The 22,750-nt window shown below is 32.4% G+C and overlaps 1 protein-coding gene across 1 annotated transcript; it reads right to left on the bottom strand.

Moving 5' to 3' along the window:
• Nucleotides 1–5,343: 5,343 nt before the first annotated feature.
• On the bottom strand, nucleotides 5,344–8,940 carry LOC131629422 (endoplasmic reticulum oxidoreductin-2-like). Its single transcript, XM_058900207.1, has 10 exons — nucleotides 8,449–8,940; nucleotides 7,926–8,057; nucleotides 7,545–7,797; nucleotides 7,243–7,353; nucleotides 6,805–6,923; nucleotides 6,473–6,577; nucleotides 6,167–6,369; nucleotides 5,923–6,046; nucleotides 5,619–5,806; nucleotides 5,344–5,525 (listed from the first exon to the last, which is right to left on the bottom strand). The coding sequence occupies exons 1-9, from the start codon at nucleotides 8,608–8,610 to the stop codon at nucleotides 5,621–5,623; spliced, it is 1,395 nt and encodes a 464-aa protein (XP_058756190.1). The 5' UTR covers nucleotides 8,611–8,940; the 3' UTR covers nucleotides 5,344–5,525; nucleotides 5,619–5,620.
• Between the last annotated feature and the right edge of the window lie 13,810 nt (nucleotides 8,941–22,750).

Genomic DNA, 22,750 nt, shown 5'->3' with positions numbered 1-22,750 from the left:
GAGAGCATGAGACTGTGCTGGTACTTGGTGAAGTAAGCAAAGGAGATTGCCCTGTTATTATGCATGTTCAGTTGGTACGACATGCATATTGTCACGTTGCATATATAAAGACATTGTGACTTAATTGATTGATTATTGTGTTGTTGTGTAAATGAATGTGTTGTTGTTTGTGTTCTCTAAACTACCCTTGCATTCTTTATACCATTAATATATTAAAGTGTATTCTTTTGTGTTGCTCTGTACTATGATGTACGAAAACTCAGGAGGAGGTAGTTCTGTTGTGAATTGGAGGACTTTTGTGAAGTTTTCTTCGTTTATTTCTTTAGTTATCAGTATGTAGTTGATTTGATGCTCTGATCTGCAACATCAGAAACTGAGCATTTATTTGTTTTGAGTTAACTTATGGATTATGTTGTTTCGAATAAAGCCTTTCAAATTGATGAGGTATTCGAAGTTTATGTTAATTATTTGAATTCTGCTGCGAGTTGTTAATCTTAATTGAAAAACGTATGCATGTTGTTTGAGTAGCATCCTAAATTATGATTTTTTTTCTCTTTTAAATTAAGAGTCGGGGTTTAGGGTGTTACATAGTTGGTATCAGAGAAAGTCGGCCCATCCGTCTAGGTTTTGGAATGTTATATGTTTGTCGATTCATGTTTCTTCTAATGGTTGTTTACTAGTGTGCAGAGAAATGGCTAGAGGTAGAAAGGCTGGAGCGATTGTTGATACTCTATGAGCCTTGGCCCAGGTGCTGACACAAGAGAATGAGGCGTTCCAAGTAAATTAGAATAACAATCAAGACAATCAGAATGGTGGAGCCAATCCGCTCCATGGGCTGGGTAAGTTTCAGATGGAACAATCCGCCAACTTTTAAGAGGAGGTACGGCCCAGAGGGTGCTCAGGTTAGGTTGCAAGAGATTGAGAAGATATTTAGGGTGATGGCTTGCAGGTACTGAGATCACTTAGGAGAATTTCAGGACTGATTTCTTTGAGAAGTGCTTTTCTGTTGACGTTCATAGCAAAAAAGAGATCGAGTTCCTTGAGCTGAAGCAAGGAAACATGATCATTGTTGACTATGTTGCAACGTTTGAGGAGTTGTTTAGGTTCTTCCCGCATTACAATGGGGTAGGATCTAAGGGTTATCAGTGTATCAAGTTTGAAAGTGGATTGTGTCCAGATATCAAACAATTCATCAGGTACCAGGAGATTCGTCAATTCATTGTGCTGGTTAATAAGTGTAGAATCTACGATAAAGACAGTCGTGCTAGATCTACTCACTATAAGAGCATTAGTGAGAAGAAAGGTGGAAATCAAAACCGTGGAAAACCTTATGGGGCTCTAAGTGATAAGGGAAAGTAGAAGGCTATATGTGGCAAAGAGACAAGTGGGGGAGGCATTCATGCTTCTGTCAAATGTTTTAGTTATGGAGGGATGGGCCATAGTGCTAATAAGTGCAAGAGTTATGGTCAAAAAAGTTTCAAGTATGGAAAACCAGAATACTGTATTGCTGATTGTAAGAGCGGTGTCTTGACTTGTTTCAACAATGGGGAACCATGTCACATTAGTACTCAGTGCCAGAAACCAAATAAGCCTCAATATGGAGGATTTTTTTTGCTTTAAGTGGAACAGAGATTACTAGTTCTGATAACTTGATTCAAGGTACTTGCTTTATTAATGGCATTTCTTTGATTTCTATAATTCACACGAGTGTGAAATTATTTGAACAATTAAAGGATTAAATTGGTCGCTTTTAAAATTGAGGGACCACAGTGGATCCAGAAGTAAAGTAAAGGACCAAAAAGGATATTCTTCCATTTAGTAATAATCTGAAAAGTTAAGTTATATTTGAAGAACAACTTTCACTAATCAAGATTTTTCGAGCTTTTACAATTCATTATTCAACTCTCTCTAACAGTTAGAATTTGGTTCAATACTTCTAGTTCCTCAATCAACATTTTCTTCTCTACTAGTTTATTTTACTGATAAGAGGTATTTATATCGTTTCCGTCCGTTGTTTCTTTAGCTTTTTTACCGCTTTTTATTTTTTTTCCCTTTATTTCAATGTTTTATGCTTTGGTTTGTTGTTTTTGTTCATTTCAGGTTTAAATAAGCTTTTCTGACGATAAAAGGCGAGATTTGGAAGAAAAGACAAAAAATTGTGCGAAGACAAATTTTCTCCAATAGTAAATCCATAGATGCATTACAGGTACCCGTAATGTGCATTACGGCCCATAATGCATCCCAGACATGGCCCCTATTTCTTGTCTCACGCCCAGTACAAAAACATAGTGCTGTTATGGGGACCCGTAATGTGCATTACGACCCGTAATGCATCCCAGACCTGGCCCCTATTCCTTGTCTCACGTCCAGTACAAAAACCATAGCCCTGTTACGGGCACCCGTAATGTGCATTGCGGCCTGTAATGCATCCCATACCTGGCTCCTATTTCTTGTCTCACGCCCAGTACAAAAACCATAGCCCTGTTACGGGCACCCGTAATGTGCATTACGACCCATAACAGGAGTGCGTTGTAAGATTTGATTTCTTTTCTTTTCGTCCGGGAACATCTATTTTGGGACTTTGAGGCATTTTGGGACTGTCCATGATGGTCTTTGAAGTCTAAAATTTCTTTATTTCTTTGTCTTTGGGCTATTTAACTAGTTTTAGGGAAGAAAACAATATAGAAGTTTTATCGTAGAATTATTTTACAGCTTTTGGAATACTCTTGTAAAAAGTCTCCATTGGAGCAAGTGATCCTATTTTCAACCATTGTAATTTTATTCAGGATTTTTTTTATCTTGTTTCTTATTTTTAATTTTTATCATCATGTTTATACAAATTGCTTCATCGATTTTATTTCTCACCATGAGTGAGTAGTTTTATAAGGATGAAGGGTCATGAAACCTAACTCTAAACCACTTGTGTGATTGATTTATTACTTATGAGAATTCGAATCACGATTATTTTATAAGCTTGAGATCTTATTTTATACATTTGTTACGAAAGTAAAAGAGTTCTCAGGTATCGATAATGATTCGGAAGTACTCGAATGCGATTGAGAAATGTCTCATCTTTATAGCCGTGCAAAAGTAATGATCTTTGATAAATAAATCTGCGCGAGCGAAAAACAATGAGTGTCTTGTTTATCGAAGGTAAGACAACGCACTGAGGAAAGCAGACGTTATCTACATTTATCTATTTTCTATAATTCACGCACGAATTCTCATAATTAAAATAAGTCAATTACATGGAAACGTTAGATAAGGTATCATGACCCTAAGTCCTATTTCTTTTTGAATTAATTCCAAGTTTAACTCATTTAAGCTGTTTTCAAAAAGTGCTTTTTATTTAAGCTGTTTTGACTTAGAACAATTCGATTTCTCTAGCTTTATATAGATAGAATAGAAGTCAATAGCTAATCATTGGTCTCCGAGGTTTGATATTTTACTACTCTGACATTTGAAGTGCACTTGCGGACGTGTCATCTACAAAGAATCAAATTTACTGAGAAATTTTGATTCATCATCATATTGACGATGATAATGATGATGATAATCGAAATTTCTCAACAAATTTGATGATTTTCATAAATGAACTAGTAGAGAAAGAAGTGATAATTAAGGAACTAGAAGCTTTGAACAAAACTCTAAATGTTGAAGAGTAAGAGATGGATAATGAGTTGCAGGAAGCTCGTAAATCATTTATTAGTGATTTGTTCTTCAAATATAATTAATTTATTAAATTATTATTTTCTAAATTAATTTGAAAGGTTATATGTTTAGTGAGAGGTTGGTGAAACAAACATTCCACAAAAGATATAATAAACTCAATTGTATATAACACCTCGGTGAAATATAGTGACATATCATTTAAAATTGTCCAAATGTTATCACTGGGTATCAAACCCATAACCATTCCACTTTTCACTACTATTGGGCAAACCAACAGTGGTGAAATGTGGAGCACTATCGTATTTTTTACGATAGACACTAATTCGTAGTGAAAAGTAGGACACTTACTATCACACCCTACGTTACCATGGACCTCCAACCGTAATGAAATGCTTCTTCCAATTGTGGTGATAGGTTTTCTTTTTTATAGTAGTGTAACTAGAAACATTCAATCACACTCATTAGCAATCTAATGAATCCCTCACAAAATCAAGATTACACACAAGGTGAACCAATCATCATGCACAAGATAAAACTTGTTGTTTTTGGGTGAGAAGTTGAATTTTGTAGAAAATCACTCACTTGATTTTGATGTGATTTATAAAAATCCTCTAATGATTCAAGTCAACACAACATGCAATGAATCAAATCAAGTAGCAAAAACAACTTAATTTTCAAGTTATGACCTGAGTCTAAATCAAGTCATGTGATTCGATTGAATCAAGTAGCAAAAACAATTGATTTTCAAGTTATGGCCTAAGTCATGAATCAAGTCGTGTGATTCGATTCATAAAATTTCATGAATTGAGTCATGTTCTTATAACTGAAAACAAAATTGAAAAAGTCAATCATGAATCCGTTCATGGTCAGGCTTGAATCGAGTCACATTTCCATAATCAAAATGTGATTCATAAAGACTCACTTGACCTGATTCAAGAGGGAGCATGACTCGAGTCATGTTTCTTGAAACCAATATTTTCTTATACATTTCATCATGACTCGATTCACACACTTACTTAACTCTATTCATGTATACAAAACAACTTGAATCGATTCGACAACATATTTAACTCGTAATCACATTGCTTTTTAACCTAGTGCGAGTGTAAGATTTTTGCGAGTAACTCAAAATACAATAAAATCTTAAATAACGACGAAGCATCAAAGCATATTTAACCGATAAATCCATCAAGAAGCAATTTCAGTGATTGAAGAAAAAAACAACTTTTCAAGTTATCGTCATCAATTTCGGTTAAATCTGCTTATTTAGCTTTGATAAGTTCTAGATTGCTGGTTGACAATTATTCTCTTGGACTCTCTATGTTATTGTCTTTGATTCTGTCTTTAATTTGAAAGAGTTAAACTTTTGTAAGATTATTGTTTTCTTGTGGCAGTTACTTCAGGAACTTCTTGTCCGGTGGTTGGTGCTCTTAGAAAATTATGTACTACTCCTTGCATGGTTTAAAATAGAAAATACATTTTTTTATGAATTGATTCCTTAGTTTAAAATAAGAAAATTATGTTGTTTTTTTGCAAACAACTATAATGATCGCATGATTAAAAGTATTGCTTCGTTAGTTGGAGGGAACCTAGGTTCAGGTTTTCCTTTTGATAATTGTAACAGAAAATTCAACAAAATCAGTGGGATTCTCTCACCCAAAAAAACACACATTTTCTATCACTTTCATATTTGTATTCAAATATAATTTATTATCTTTATTGTGAACATGTTACATAACATACATTACTTTCACATCCTTGGAAAATTTTAAACCATGATGATGGTTTTCTAAGCCTAGTCTCTTTGGAGTAATGTGAGTAATTCAAAACCTAACTGTCACACCAACTGCTTTCTGCACAAATCAAAATGCAGTATTCAGTTATCTATATCAAACAAGTAACCAAAAGGAAATGCAACAAATACTCAGAAGAGAGAGGGTTGTCACCTCTAAGTTTGAAGTATACTGGACCAAAGTTTTCTCAAGGAGCTAATAAGAACTTTTGTGTGGCCAAGAAGATGTCCTTCCGCGAGTCTTTCGGCGGTCGGGCCCATTTCATGAACAAATTTGACAGACTCTGATAGTCTATTGAGAAGATTCAATAATGCAATTACTTCATTCCTTTGAAGTTGTAGCTGAAAGACCATTAAGTCCAACGTCAATTTCGTTTTATTGTTCTTATAGAAAGCAGGAATAAACAACAGGTTTGAAAAGAGAAGAAGAAAAACAACAGTCTAACAAATGTACTTACTGTTTGAACCATGTTTTCTTGACCATCATCGGAGAAGAGAATCTTTAATGCAGTTCCAAGACCAAGAACCTGAAGCTTTCCCCACAATCGACACTTCTCACACCCTACACAATCCATCAATGCGCTGCATACCACAAAAAAGTACCACAATTAAGAATCGGTTAACTTGTTTTCTTTCCTACACATTCATTAGCATCATAAAAAACGTCAAAAAGGGCTAAGGCCATTAGTTTCGAGTTAATACCTGATGTTTCTGAATTGATGTTGAATTTTTTGTTTGAGCTCAGGTCCACTTTGGCCTTTCCACAACTTAGCTTCATCAAATGGAACTGGACACGCGGTTTGAAGTTTGGGGTTATAAAGTAGCTGTTTAATCAAGGATTCTGTTTTCAGGTCCTCATTAGTGTTACCAGTATTGTACTCGGCCTGCTCGAGATAATCTGCAGCCTAAAGTGATAAGTAGATTGCATCAAGAATACTATTATAAATGAAAGTTCTAAAAGAAGAAAAATAATACTAAGTTCGGTCAATTAAGGTAATGTATACTCACTTTGGTCACTGCTCGCAGGACAAAGAGGAAAGTGAAATACAAATTTCTGACACGATCCGGGTATTGTATGACTCGGTCATACATCAAAGTAAGATTATGGCCCCACTAGAAAATAAAAAGGAAGGAAAGACATTAGTATCTATTATAAATTTCTTAAGTTAAAAATGTTGGCAAATCATGTAATGCATAAAAAAAATTACAAGGATAAGTTCAAAGCTATATATCAAAAACATAACAGAAGATGATTCTGTACTGATTCGACAAAAGCCACGAAAATTATTCTTTTGAAACAGAAAATTAGCTACTTCAGAGAAAAAGAACGCAAGATTTACCATATTCGTAGCTTCGTCAAGTAGGTAATCGGAAGCTATATGTACTGATATGGAGGAGTGAAGACCTGATATCAATTTATACAATATCTTTTCCTCCTGGCATGATTTTTGCAACGGATCTGTCAATGATATCAATTTATACAATAGCAATTACACAATGCTCCTGAAATCAGCAAGTACATAGGTATAACAGAGTGTAGTTCCTCTTGAATAATCAATTTCAAGATATCTTTCACTTAAGAATTAAATGATTAGAACAACAAACTAGTATTTACTTCACAAGTGACAAACTAGATATTAGATTGTTGGAAAAATGCAAAATATCGGTCTGTCAATGTGATAATATGAAAGGTATAATCCATCTACCTAAAATAAAATCATGTTTTTCATTTTTCAAATTATTAAAGAAGTTTGATTGTTTTTCTGAAAATGACTTACATTTGGGGCAGTTCTCAGAGTAGACAGCATCCCATATCCTTCTTGCAGATGGACCAGTGTAACCAGTATATCTTTCAGGATTTAGTAGAAGATTCACATATGTCATCTCATCTGTAAATACAACATTAGAATAATTTAATTGCATAACAGTGTAAAAGTATGAAGTATTTTACATTGCATGTGAATTTCATGGTGCTACTTCTACCCCTTTAAAAGGTAAACTACTTAGTATTTCAGTATGATAAACTACAGCTATAAATAGAAATCATTCACACGTGAACTCGTTAGACAGATTAACACACCATTGTCAGTCTCATCATCATTAGTCCAAGGATTGTCTATTTCTGTCCATCCTTTGAAAACTTTACTATCCAAAGTACGGTCAACAGCTGCTTCAGGCTTTCCTTCTTGACAAACAAGATCATTCAACGGAAGTCGATTAGGCTTCTTAAATGACTCCGGGAATTCATTTTCTGCGCATTCACATACAGTACAGTCCCGCAACCGGCACATGCCATCATCAGGCCAAAAAGGACAGTCACACCATAGCTTGGCCTGCATAAAATAAGAAGTAATTCAGTAATTGTCAGCATTCCTACACTCAATACACTCAGAGATAGATTCATTTTTAATATGATAGTTGAACAATATCACAATTGACATAAGAAACGACAAAAGCAAACCTTAAAATACCGAAAGAACGGAGTTTTCACAAGCTCTTGAAGAGACGGGTACAACACTTCCTTGTTAAGATGATCTACAGTTTCATAATCACAACAACAATCCTCCACAATACCACTATACTTCGGTGTACCCTGCATCACACATAAAAGAAAAACAAAGTCTTGACTCAGAATTCAAACAAAATCCATCAAACTAGCCCATACAACGCCACTACTATCAATCACATATCACAGCAAATAGTATTTCATTTAAATTACACTATTTTCAATGCAGAGTTCAAAGCAAGAATTTTGCATTACAAGAAATCATCAATGGAAGACAAGTTAAATAATTCTGTAAAATCGAGATTTTTTTAAAAAATGCAAAATTTACAGCAAATTTGAATCTGCTGAAAACCAAAACATCATAAACTACACAAATGCATTGAGATTAAAGATTCCAGATTCAACAATTCAAGTTTAAATGCAAAACACAAAAACAAAATTTCTGCATGGATCTGAAGATTGAAGTGAAATTGAATACCCGAGCACACTGACACGCTTTCCCAATGACTCCAGCAATAGAAATTTTGGACGAATTTTTGGAAGAAACCGCAATTGCAACAATGGCAGCAATAAGAGGAACAACAATCCAAATCCATTTCGCTCCAAAACCCTTCTTTTTCTTAAACTCTGAATTCACCATCACCTTTTTCGTGTGGTGAAAAACACAAAACTAACAAAAATGAATAAAGACAAGATTTTTGGGGAGTTTTAAGGAAATTGGTGAGAGAAAGAACGCGTCTTGGTAAGTACTGTTGTCGAAATCGCGAGTCAACTCAGTGAATTGGTCGAGTCAAAGTTTTCTTTTCACCGCCTGAATGTGTTGACTCCGGTGCCGCCGACTCGCCGGAGAAGAAGATCGCTGCTAGATCGGGTTTAAGACAGTTAAAACGACGACGGAATAGTGAAACGCACCGTTTTGGTCTGAAACTGAAACTGAAACACTCAAAAATATTTATATAGAAAAGATAAAGTTTAATTAATTAGAGATTTGCCCTTTTTAATGAATGAAAATTATGGGCGTTGTTAACGGTTTTGTGTTTTCCCTTGGGCAATAATATTATTTTATTAATGATAAATATATTTATTTTGATTTTTTAAATATTTGGACCAATAAAATAATTTTAGTATTGTTATAAAAAAATTTTAGTATATTTAATTGAAAACTTAAAAACTAAGGAAAAAGATTAGAAGAAAACTTGGTCAATTTGAAACAATGTTTGTATTTATTGAAAAGGTAGGCAAAGTTTGAATTTTATTTCATGTCGGCGTTATAAGCACTGTAGGGTCAGGTAATAATAAGATAATTTAATACGATTGTTATATAGTTTGGTGGGTGTTGATATTGTGGTAAAGATGAAAAGGAATTGATTTTCTGAATTAAATTTTGAGTATTTGATTTGAATGACTGCATTTTTTTTTCATGCATGGAATGTTTTTCTTTAGTGCTATGGTTGTTATGAAGAAAGAATGTGGAATAAATTTAGAATATTTTATTAATCATGAAAAAGTATAATAAGGACTACAATATATAATCAAGGAGAGATGCCTTCTAAGTTAGTTAGTTGTTCTGGTTTATTATGGTATCATTCGTCATTTTAATCCTTCTTTCGCTGTTTTATTATTGATATTTTCTATGTTCTTCATGTATGCCTTTTCTTGTTCAACCTTCGAATCTAATTTTGGATCAATCTTTGTCATACTTTGTTCATATAAGTGATGGACCTACCTCTGTTTCTCCAAAACTCATAGGTTTCGAAATTGTGTGACTTTTCTAACTGTGATGTCAAATTTTCTAGATCACAATGTTTTATTCAGGAAGAAACATCCTTGAAGATAATTGGTTTTGTTGAAAGGATGGAAGGCATTACTTAACTTTGGGAGACGAGGATTTGTGTATTTCTTCCACATTTGTTTCATCCATCACTACTTTACTTGATAAAGCATTGTGGCATTTTAGATTAGGTGACTTGCCTCACAGTAGGTTATCATCCTTACACTCAAAGTTCCCTTTTAGTACAGTTAATAATAAATATATTTGTGGTGTGTGTCATTATGCTAGACAGAGAAAACTTCATCACACTGTTAGCATTAGTAGAGCTTTAAACCCTTATGATATGATCCATTTTGATATTTGGGCCCCTCTTGCTGTTAAATCTTTACATGGCCACTCTTATTTCTTGACTGTTGTAGATAAGTGCAGTAGGTATACTTGGATTACACCCGTGAAAACTAAGTATGAAGTTAGACAACATATCTTTTAAACCATATTCTATACCCTAAAAATAGGAAATTTCTAGTTTTGTAAAGAGTTTGGATTACACTAATGAAAACTAAGTCTAAAAATTATTTATTACTTTTAACGCAGTGGTAAACGCTTGATCAAAAAATAAATATGCGAGGGAAAATCTACCCTTTGAGCTAGCTTTTAGTATTGAGATCCAAGCATATTTAATATGATATTAGAATCGGGTTAAGGACTACAAAGTGGGTACTTGATCCAGGCCTACGTTAGGCGTGAAGGTGGGTGTTGAAGTTGATAGTGGTGATATTGGAGTTTGTTTGAAGTCCCACATTGCTTAGGTTCCCGGGTTGTTGGGTGTATAAATATGTGAGCACAACCTCGCCCTTTGAGCTAGCTTTTAGGGTTGAGATCTAAGCATATTTAACATGTATTACAACAACCAACAACCAAGCCTTATTCCACTAACTGGGATCAGGTACATAGATCAACTTCTGCCATAATGTTTTATCTAAGACCATGCTTCTATCCAAATCGTTAATCTCAAGATTTTTCTTAATAACTTCTATTATAGTTCTTCTAGGTCTTCCTTTACCTCTAGTTGTTTGATTCCTCTCCATCTAATCTACTCTCCTTACCATAGATAGAATTTACAATTCTTCTCTCTACATTTTCATACTTTATAAGTCTATTTTCCACCATCTTTTTACTATAGGTGTTATCCAAACACTAATATTATCACTTATAATCATATTATATCTAGTTTTATCACACATCCAACGTAATATCTTCGTCTCTGCTACACTTATTTTATTCTCGTGTTAATTCACAATTGTCCAACATTATGTCATGTACAACATCATAGGTATTATCGTAGTTCGATAGAAAATTCCTTAAACTTGAGGAGTACATTGGTGTCACATAAAGCCCATGAAGTCTTCCTCCATTTCAGCCACTCATGTTGAATGTGATGGTTTATATTCCATTTTATTTATTTATTATTTTGTATTACGGACCAAAATTATTTAACTCACGTGATTTGTGAGATGATATATCTCAAACTTTTACCTATAGGTTAGAAATGCCTCTCCTTTTGTTGAGCTTACATTCCACACACATTGTCTTACTTTGTCTTAGACAAAAATCACGTGTTTCTAAAGCTCGTCTCTAAGTCTTCAACTTCTCTTTTAAATCTTTTTTCGACTCTCTAAGTAGGATTATGTCATTTATAAAAAGCATTCATCTCGATGCTAGCTCTTGAATGTGTTCTATGAGTACATTCAAAATTAAAGTAAAAAAAGAGTTTATGGCTGAGTTTTGATGCAAACCTATAGTAATGGAGAAATCATTTGTGTCTCCATCTTGTATTCGCACACTAGTCGATACTCATTCACACATATTTTAGATAACTTGAATATATACAATTCTAACCACTTTTTTCTTTATAATTTTCCATAAAAATATTTTAAAGTATCCTATCATAAACCTCCAAATCAATAAAAATTAAATGCAAATATTATATGGTGAAAAATAAATATTGATACATTATTTGGATAAAAACATCATCATTTGAAAGAAAACATTGAGATATCAAAAGGAATTAAACCTAGTAGAAATATCAGACTTACTTACTTTCTCGAAAGTTATTCATATTTAAATTTCAAAGATAAAAGTTTCGGGTTGAGTCTCATTCTATGGATATAAGAAATAAGATGCAAAACAAAGTTTTATTGCTAGATAAAAGAGAAATATATTTATTATTTGATGAGGAATATTCTTACTCCAGGAGTAAGTTATCAAGACTTACTCCTCATCATAATTATTGATTCTTCTTAATTTAATGGTTAAAATTAATGAGTATTATTTTTCTCTCTTCATATTTAACTAGTACTTTTACCTGTGCGATGCACATGATTGATTAGGAAGAAGTTATTAGGAGGGAAACTTATTAAAGATTAGGAGGGAAACTTGTATTTTGTTTTAATATATTAAGGATTACTTGTTAATTTTAACCATTAAATTGAAAAGAATCAATGGTGATGATGAGGAATAAGTTTTGATAACTTACTCTGAAGTAAGAATATCCCTCATCTTATTATTTAAATATATTGATTGAATTAGTAAAAACAATATTTATTTAAATGATTTGACTTTTCCTTGTTTTCTTTCTTAGTCAAGGGGATGGCAATTTTTACATACTCATTCAATTCAAATAAAAAGTAAAGATAATTTTATATAGAAAAAATAAATTATATATGTTATTTTACAAAGTTATTTTTTTATTAATAATATATAAAAAGGAAAAAATAAAATAAAATAGAGAAAGAATATATAATATTTTATATGTATTTGTTGAATGAAACATTAAACTATAGCAGAATTGAATGAAAACATGATAAAGTCCAGAATGCATAATAAAGATTTAAAATTAAAAAACACATAAACATGAAATTCAAGAATGCAAAGAATGAATTGAGATTGAATAACATACTCTGTTGAATACTCCAAAGAGAGAAATTGTAGGACAAGTTTTGGATGACATAGAAATTGCAACAATGGCAGCAATAACAGGAACCACCAACCACATCCATTTCGCTGCAAAATCCTTCTTTTTCTTCAACTCTGTGTTCACCATCTCTCTTATGGAGAAAAACGAAAAACCAGTAGCGCAAACGTAAAAAATGGATAAAGACTTTTTGAAGAAACTGTTGAAGGCAATTAACGTTTTGGTTTTGAGGAAGAAATGAGGTGGAAAGAGTTTAGGAAGATTTTTCTTTATTTTCAACACGTCAATGTTTTTCAAAACAAATGTATTTGTTATAAATTGATTTTATTTTTTTGATTATTAAAATTCAATTCACCTAAATTTAATCAATAAAAAAAATATTAATTTTAATGAAAATGTAAAGTAATTTTACACGTTATTTAATGAAGATGCAAAATATAAGGTTGTCATTGATTAATAGTGTAAAACTATTTTACACTGTATATCTATTTTTTCCATTTTAAAAATATATATGATTTGATGGAACACACTTAATTTATTGATTAACAATTTTAATTTTTTTAAAAATATTTAACTTTTTTTTAATATATCAAATTATAAAGTTATTTTATAAAAAGAATTTAAATTATATGCATTAGAGTCAGAAACATATAATTATAAATATTAAAACACAATTATTTATTTATTTTTTAATCAATAAAAATATATTTTTGTAGGAAATGAATTTTATGATATATTAAAATATTTCTATATAATTATTTTTATAATCTATTTTTATCTAATAGAATTCTAATACGAGACTTTGATATATATATATATATATATATATATATATATATATATATATATATATATATATATATATATATATATATATATATATATATATATATATATATATATATATATATATATATATATATATATATATATATATATATATTGTTTTCATATTTATTTTTGTTTTTCATCAATTAGGGATATTTACCAGGTACAATTTATTTCCCCTCTGCATCAAATGGCTCCACCAAAAGGTTCCACTACTGCGATTCTGCTTTTTGAGCTCTCTCAGGTACATAAATTTTGTTAATGAAATACATAAATTAGGGATTCATAATTGGTTTCGTTAATCAATTTTGGAACAACATTGTTGCTTTGAGCACATCACTTTTCAATCGAAGATGTTAGGGAATCAATTTGTTTATCACCCGCTGATATAGCTCTAATTCAACGACAGGTTCTGAGCACTATATAAGCATTCAATCAACTGACACAAAGGACTTTTAGTCAGACCTTTTTCAGAATCACGCAGAAATCAAAAATGAAACTCACCTGAATCTCAAAACCTCTTGCTGGAATCTTCAACTCCTCGCCAGAAGCTTCAAACCTCCGCCGTTTCTTCCTCAGTTCACGTCAAAAGGTTGAGAGTTATTCTCTGATAACGATTCTATCCTTTAATTTCTGATTTCCACGGTATTTACATTTGTTTGGAGCCAAAATCACGAGCACTTTCTCTTTAGATCTGTGCTCGTGTACTAATTTTCCGATAGAACTAACCGGATATTCGTAATGAGGAGAGGAAACTGAACAAGCTAATGTAGTTTTTTCGATTCTAAAACCTTTTACCTCCGGCCACTGCGCCGGAGAAGCTTCGGCCGCCGTGATCTTCATGTGAGCCAACGTGAGTTTCTTCATTTCCGCCGTTTTGAACTTGATGCAGCTACTATGTTTAAACATTACTTTTTTGTTGTTTTGTTTTTTTATAATAAAGATGAGAGAGAGATGAAAAGTGTGGTTTACAAGAAAGAGTTTTTTTTTCTTTTCAAAAAAGTTGATACATCTATGTATCATTATTGGTTTTTTCTCCCTAATGAAAACAAGTAGTACCTCTTCCCTATGCCATGGTTCCACGTGAGACTGAATAGAGGAGAGAGTTATTTTTCAGTCTCTTTTTCTTTTCAAGTTTGTATCGTTTTATTTACTTTAACAGTGTCCTTTTTGTTTTAATTCACATCTAAGTAGTACTGAGTGGTACTACAATGAAGAGGAATTTGTTTTTCTTGAAAATTCTGATTTTCTCTCTTCCTCCTTTGGGGATGCGCGTTGGTTTTTGTCATGTAATTGGCGATTCAAATCATAGTTTTGAGTTTTATAGATCGAGAATTTGTTTTTGTAATGTTTTCTTGGCAGTTTTGTTCAAAGTGGATTATATATTTTTCTTATCACGACTTATAGTGTCAATCCCGGCGGCATCCCGTGCGATATCAATTTACTTTTAGTATTCAAAATTTACATGGTTGTTGTTATTAAATTTACGTAAGTTTTTCTTTTAAAATTTTAGTAATATATTAACTATAATTAAAACTCTTATTAAAATATAATAAATATATTAAAGTTCCAATTTATCAAAAAATGTTAGTTTTTTTATGATAAAACGTTATCATTTATACTAAAAACATGTTATAAATATTTATTTTTGATAAATGAACATGAGACAATTATAATCGAAAAATACATAAGTTTGTTATGAAAAACATAAATTTATCCTTTTTTTACGTTTCAATTCGACAATGATGTATTATCATTTTATTTAATTAATACACATAACAAAAAAAATTATCACCACATTAAAAGTAAGTGTTGTTTCTTTAAAAAAATGTAAAAAAAATAAATTTTAATGGGGTACTATCATACATTTTAGATTTGTAAAATTTGTAAATTTGAAATTTGACAGGTTGCTGTCATATATTTTAGTTTTGAAAAAATGAACTAATATCTAAAATAGGTTTAATAAAATTTTAGAATTAATTTATTTGTATTCTATTGGAATTTGTTTTGGATTCACGGATAAATGTGAACGTATATGAGATATCAGCTATAGACTGTTCATTTTAATGTCGTTTTTTAAATTTTTTTTGATGTTGTTTAACATAATTGAAGTTAGAGAATCAGTTGTACAATTTATTTTAAGTACAGATCAATGCTTAAAAAACTATTAGTCTATATTTGTAACTATGTGAATGTTAACCAATTGAAAAATAAATTCAAACTTTCCAGATGATAGTTTGATAGACGTGTAATGTGAATCCAGACAGGACCCGTGCGGTAGCACGGGTTTCTTACTAGTTTTTTAATAAAACGTGTTACAATGTTTACCCAAAATATTACATTAATTGTCCATGAAGATCATATGTTGGATCTTTAATTTCTTGATATTCTGGGCAAGATCAAATATTAGAAACTCTTTTCTCAAAACAAAATAAAAGGGTTTTTTAAAGGATATTCTCTACGGATCTTGCATGTATTTTTTTCTGGTGAAAAAAAAAGGGTAAGATAAATAATATCAATAATAAAAAATATTTTTGGTACAATAAAAATTTAATAGAACAAACCTTGAACCCAGATGATTTTCTGCTTTTACAATCCATCGTAGAGAATTTTTCCAAGTTTCCTTAGGTTTCAAGCGCTTCATATGTTTCATTTAGATTTTCAATATCGTAAGAGAACTTATATAATGGATGTCTCTTAGATTTCACGCGGATCACTAATGGTGGATTCTTGAGCGTTGATAACCTTTAAATGGACAACAAAGATTTGTTTAAGGTCGTTGATTGAAAATAGTGAAAAAAACACTTAACTACCATCTTGATTTTTAAAACAATCGAGGTGTTAGAGTAATTTTTTTTTACAAAAATAGTTACATAGCTTACCAAGAATATTAAAAATATATTATATGCAACAAATCTTCGTAGAATATCAAGATTGTTTACCCAAAATATTAAAATTACAGTATGAGTAGGTCTCATACAATATTTGTTGCATACAATGTATTTTTAATATTCTGGGTAAACAATGTAACTATTTTTGTAAAAAAAAAAAATTATTCTAACCCCTTGCTTTTAAAAAAAACGAGGGGCTGGAGTAAACTTTTTTTTAAAAAATGGTTACATTGTTTACCCAAAATATCAAAAATACACTGTATGCAACAAATCTTCGCAGAATATCAAGATTGTTTATCCAAAATATTAAAAATACAACTGAAGGATAGAAAAACACTTAGAAAGAGGGGGGGGGGTTGAATAAGTGTGACTTTAAAAACTCTTAAGATAAAAACAATGAACACAATATTTTTATCCTGGTTCGTTGTTAACGAAACTACTCCAGTCCACCCCCTTAGAGTGATTTACCTCAACTGAGGATTTAATCCACTAATCAATCTTGATTATAATGATTTTCCACTTAGATACCCTCTAAGTCTTCTAGAGTATACTGATCACAACTTGATCACTCTAGGAAATCACCACTTAGAAACTTCTAAGTCTTCTAGAGTCTACTGATCTCACTGATCACTCTAGGAACCTTTTACAATCAATGTAAAATAAATGTTTACAAGAGTATGAATTGCTTCTTAAAAAGCTATAATCACAACTGTGATATTTCTCTTAAGTTCTAAGCTTAACACTCACTAAATATTACAATAGCTTGTGAGGTTGAAGATGAAGTTCGTGAGTATTGAATTCAGCAGCGTTTCAGTATTTTTGCAAGAGTTGTCTTTTCTGCTTCTGATCAGAACTTCATATTTATAGGCGTTTGAGAAGATGACTGTTGGGAGCATTTAATGCGTTGCGTGTATAATACAACTCTGCATTTAATGTTTCACACTTTTGTCAACTACCTCGAGCCATGCTTTTGCTGCTTTTACTGACTTTGCCTTTTGTAGCTTCTAACGTTCCTTTTGTCAGTCAGCGTAGCTTGTCATCTTGTACTTGCTTCTGATCTCAGATTTGTGAATACAACGTTTGAATAATCAGAGTCATTCAGCTTGGTGCAAAGCATCTTCTTGTCTTCAGACCTTGAAGTGCTTGAGCGTGATTCCATAAGAACTTCAGTGCTTCTGCTTCTGATCTCATGTTCTTCTGATGCTTCATAGACCATGTTCTGATTCTGCTTGACCATCTTCTGATTTCTAGCGAGAGCATGTTTTGATGTTGCAATCTTGGACCTTCTGAGTCAGTGCTTCTGAGCGCTGCATTGTGCATACTCTTTATATATTTCCTGAAATGGAAAATGCAAAGGATTAGAGTACCACATTGTCTTATACAAAATTCATATACATTGTTATCATCAAAACAAGAATATTGATCAGAACAAATCTTGTTCTAACAACAACATGTCCAGGTCCCATACAAGATGTTAGAGATCTGCACTTGAATGTCAGACATGCCTTCCCCAAGTGTGATTGTTGATGCTATCATTATCAATGTCTTCATAGCGCATACAATTTGCATGTTTTGAATGCTTCCAACTTCTAATTAAGTGTTTATTCCAAAAATTGGAAAATGTTTTTCTGCACTTGCAATCCATTAGTAAAGTCTTTTAGGAATAAATCATAGTTGTTCAAATCCTTCAACAACAACAACATCAACACCATTGTTTGAGATGAATTGCAAAAGCTGAAAAAATGTTGTGTTCAAGATAGAGGAACATCTGTTTTAGTTTTGCAATCCATCCTAAAAAAATGATGCGTTTGATGGTGGGGAGGCTACAATTAAGATATCATTAGGTGAAATTTGTTCACCGAGTGTTTAATAGTAAAATCTGATTATTTTATCCCTCGGGTTATCAAAGAAACCGAAGGGTTAAATCATTTATTTTACAGTTGTTAACAAATAAAAACACAAAGTGCATTAGCTGGGATTCGAAGCATGTCCTATATATATATATATATATATATATGACGCGCCTTGTAACAAAACCTCGATTTTTTTCTAGATCACGTGAAAGCTTCATCATGAAAAGCGTTATTTATTGTAGTGTGCAATGATGTGTTGTTGTAACTGAGTAATGAGTTCGTGATCCATTCCGGAGTAGATGGGTTGTGTTGGTGCGGTTATTGGTGTTAGACATGGATGATTGAATTGCGACATTGGTGTGAATGATTCGTTGGAGAAAGGAAGAAATGGTTGTTATGGTGTTTGGTAACCTCATGTTTGTTGCATGTCTTGGTGTTGTGACATTTAAACATTTTGGCTATCGTAAGATAAAGAGTTGGTGTTATATGTTCCTTGCGTGTTTTGGTTATGGTAGGATGATGTGTTGGGGGCATATGGATATTGGGTGTTTTGATAATAAGCATGTTATTGATGGTGGTATGAAGTATGTTCTTGGTTTTATGGTTGAGTATCTGACATGTATTGGTTGTGGATTTGAATGTTTGTTGGTCGGTAATTTTGTTGGGGGTAAGGGCGGTGAGTAAGTGGTCTGGTAATTTTGTGGGGAGTTAGACGTTTAAGCTTCTTATGTGTAAGTGGTTTGGCGTGGGTCGTATAAATATCTATCTTGAGATAAAAACCCAATTGCAACTAATTTGTACCAAGCCATATAATTATTAGTTGGTTTAGATTCAGTTGGCATAACAGCGTCCATTAAGACTCATTGACTACAACTCATCCATTGACGACGCTCAGCTTTAGTGAAGCCTTTCCAATCGTCAAGGGTCCATTGTTCATTAATTTTATGTTGATGCCATTGTCCGAGGCATGTCCGGGGATATGATATTTGTTGATGAATGTTGAACTGCAGTTTCACACGGTCACTATGGTGCATCTTCACAGTGCTGAATATGATGATCGGTGTGCATGCAGCCCAAACAACTTCATCTTGTTCTTTGATTTCATGATGCTGCTACAGGCCTACATATGGCCTCCAAATAAACTATAGAAGAAAAATAAATTAGATCATAAAATGAGTAATATTAAAAATAAATTATTACGAAATGATTAGTTTAGTGACAATACATCGTCTAGTGTTAGGTGATCCAAGAGATTGTGATACTGAGTGATGTAGAGTCTAGGACATTGATTGTAAGTCATACCACAGGCCGAACACCTAAACCAAAAAAATTAAAATAAATTATTTAGAAATAATAATGGGTAAAGTAAGTAAATAAAAATAATTTTATTAACTTACTTTTGTGCAAAGGGGAATGTGAAGTTGTTATTGTTGATTGGCGTTAGGGACAACAATCTAATCAACCTCATGCTTTGGAGAAAAATAGACCATTCATAAAATGTAGTTGCGTCTTTATTTGTGTTTTTACACAAAGCACTATAGAGATAGGACAAACAAGTTGATCCCTAACTATATGCTCCTATTTTATCTACGTTGTTTCTGAATAAGGGTAAATACATAACATGCATACTAGAACCACCACCTTCAGGAAATAATAATGAACTATTTAATATCATAATATAACGCTTAGTTTTAATTATTTTCATTTCTTCGATAGAATTTTCATCTAATATTAAACCACCGCAATAACTTTTAAGGCACGAAAGTAAAATACCTTGGCCTCTCGGGTTATTATCTAACAAGTCAGCACCCAAAAATTCCTCGCATATTGAATTTGGAAGGTTGGTAATTCCATTGACCTCCTTACCCTTAATAGGTAGTCCTAGTAACATGTACACGTCCTATAGTGTTACAATACATTCACCAGTTGGAAAGAAGAAAGTGTGTGTTTCAGGTCTCCATCTTTCTTGTTAAGTGAATATAAACTTAGCATCAACGAAGTAAGACATGATTTTGCTAACATGACTAAAACCGGTGAGCTCTAAATAAGTTTGAATAAACATGTCAGGGGAGACATCTTCATGGACACGATTACGAAACTTATATGAATCCTACAAATTTTTTTTTCCATAAAAATAATGTGTTAGAAAAATATAACTGTAATTGTAGCGAAATAAACACTTACATAAGTCTAAAAGTTGGCGTTGGTTCCTCTATGCATTTCATCCATGTTTAGTAGCGCCATTTTACAAGTGAGAAAATATGAGAGAGTAATGTTTTATTGGTGATGAAAATATGAGAAAATGTGAGTATTTCTGATGATGAAAATGAACTGAGATTAGGTCTTATTTATAGGTAAATGAGTGATGAAATATTGGTAAGGAAGTTATTGAGAAGTTGTACGAGATTAATGCATGCAATTTGGTTATGCATGCAAAAGTTAGTATAATAATGAAGTTCTTTGTTAATTGGTCCTTTAGATTGACTGCATTTTGCAAAACAAAAACATGGAGAAGTGTTCAAAGTGTTCAAGATTAATCTAGCTTGCTTAAGCTGCATGGAACTGTTGAAGCTAAACATATTGGACACGATGTCTAAGCATGAGGTACGATATTTGGGCTTTTGCTCAACATGCCAAACTGTTGCATTTTAGAGAAGATTCTATAGAAGATTTGTCAAAGATTTTATTGTTATTGATTTAAAAATATGATTAGGCGATTTGTTTGACAACTGGATGAAGATTAATTCAGATTTATATGGAGATTTAAACTTGAATTTAAATTGAAACAAAATATATCTTGTTGGAGAGGTTTAAAGAATAAATAATATCCAATAGTATATGCATCAATTCTGGATAAAATCAAGTCAAATATCCATGAAAAAAAGCTAGAAGAATTATGTTATATAAAGAGCTATTTCCTAGCTTGGAAGACACGAATCATACATTGAAGATCTATATAATTTAGGTTTCAAAAGAGTCCTTGCTTTATGTACACCATTATGTTTCAGTAACTTGGCATAGTAGGTTTGTCTAATTGAGTTGTAAGATTCAACATATCTTATAGTTGTGATTAAGGTTGATCATTAGGGTTTAGTGATTGTAAATTCCTATAACGGGTTGTGTGATAGAGAAGAAAGTGAGTAGGTTCTCATGTTTAGGGTGATGCCCTAAATAGAAAGTCATTGGGTAGTGTTAGGAAAAGGCATAGGACAACAGAGGGTTTGTTGTTGCTTGTAAGACTCACTTTACTAAGCTACTAATAGTGAATTTCCTTTCTTAAGTTGTGGATTCAACCTTCCAGACGTATGTGTTGTTTCACATATCTGGGTTACCAATTGATTGTGTTATTTATTGCTTTTCTGCTCTATCATCTTGTACCTGTTAATTATGATGGCTCTGGTTTAACTTGTCGAACTATGTGATATGACATCGCGTGAGACATCTGTCCCCCAAGGAACAAAATTTCAATTGGCATTAGAGCAGACATCCTAGCCGGTTGGGTGAACTCTAGGGAAGATAAATTTTTCTCAAATGAACAACATCAAAGGTAGATCAGACAACAAACCACCTGTTTTGGATGGCACAAATTATGTTTATTGGAAAGCTGTAATAAGAGGATAGAAACATCCAGTGATTACTCGTACAACTAGCCTGAAACCAAAGGCGGATTGAACCAAAGCTGAAGATGACGAAGCCCTTGAAAATTCCAAGGCTATGAAGGCTATACTCAATATGGGGGACAAGAACAGGCTTAAGTTGAGCAACACATATTCATAAGCTAAAGAAGCATTGGAGATCTTCAAAAGTGCACATAAAGGCACATATAATGCTTATATGTCAAGGCTGCAACTCTAATTAACAAGGATTGAGAATCCAAGAATGAATAAAGAAATCTCTGGCAACATGATGACTTACACCAGAAAGAGCATTAATGAAGGAAAGTCAAGTGATGAGGACTTGACTGGGGAAGAGATAGCTAAGACCTATAGGCTATTGATCACCAAATGGGAAGAAGCCTGCATAGAAATTGAGAAACAAAAGTAGACTATAAGTGAAATTCATAAAGAGAATGAAAATCTTGCTGCTACCGTCACATGCCTGGTAGAAGAAAATTATATGCTAACATCCAAGTTAGAAGTCATGACAAAATCTAGTTATGACATGTCAGAGAAAATTGTGGAAGATGAGGAGAAGTTAAGTGTAAACACTAGTGTTGAATTGTTAAAATAAATTCAAACAGAAGATAAGAAGTCAAGTAATTATATAACTATAAGATATAACTACAGTTGTATGAACAAGAGGGACCACATGCTCTGGTTTCGTCATCGACATGTGCACCCCCACTATAGGAATTACTAGAATAAAATATGTTATCATTGTATCAAATATGGATACATAAGGCCCAACTATTATAAATATATGGATATCCTCAACCCTATAGTAAATCAAGGTCCAAAAGAAAA

This window comes from Vicia villosa, unplaced genomic scaffold, assembly GCF_029867415.1.
Source record: "Vicia villosa cultivar HV-30 ecotype Madison, WI unplaced genomic scaffold, Vvil1.0 ctg.000566F_1_1_3, whole genome shotgun sequence".
Taxonomy (NCBI): Eukaryota; Viridiplantae; Streptophyta; class Magnoliopsida; order Fabales; family Fabaceae; genus Vicia; species Vicia villosa.
The sequence above is the reverse complement of the archived record's forward strand: the minus strand, read 5'-3'. Positions and strand labels throughout refer to the sequence as shown.

Coding starts and splice junctions, on each gene's coding strand:
- LOC131629422 (XM_058900207.1), bottom strand. CDS start 8,610: ATGGTGAATTCAGAGTTTAAGAAAAAGAAGGGTTTTGGAGCGAAATGG. Junction 7,798..7,925: donor CGTTCTTTCGGTATTTTAAG/GTTTGCTTTTGT, acceptor TATTTTATGCAG/GCCAAGCTATGGTGTGACTG. Junction 7,354..7,544: donor TGATGATGAGACTGACAATG/GTGTGTTAATCT, acceptor TTGTATTTACAG/ATGAGATGACATATGTGAAT.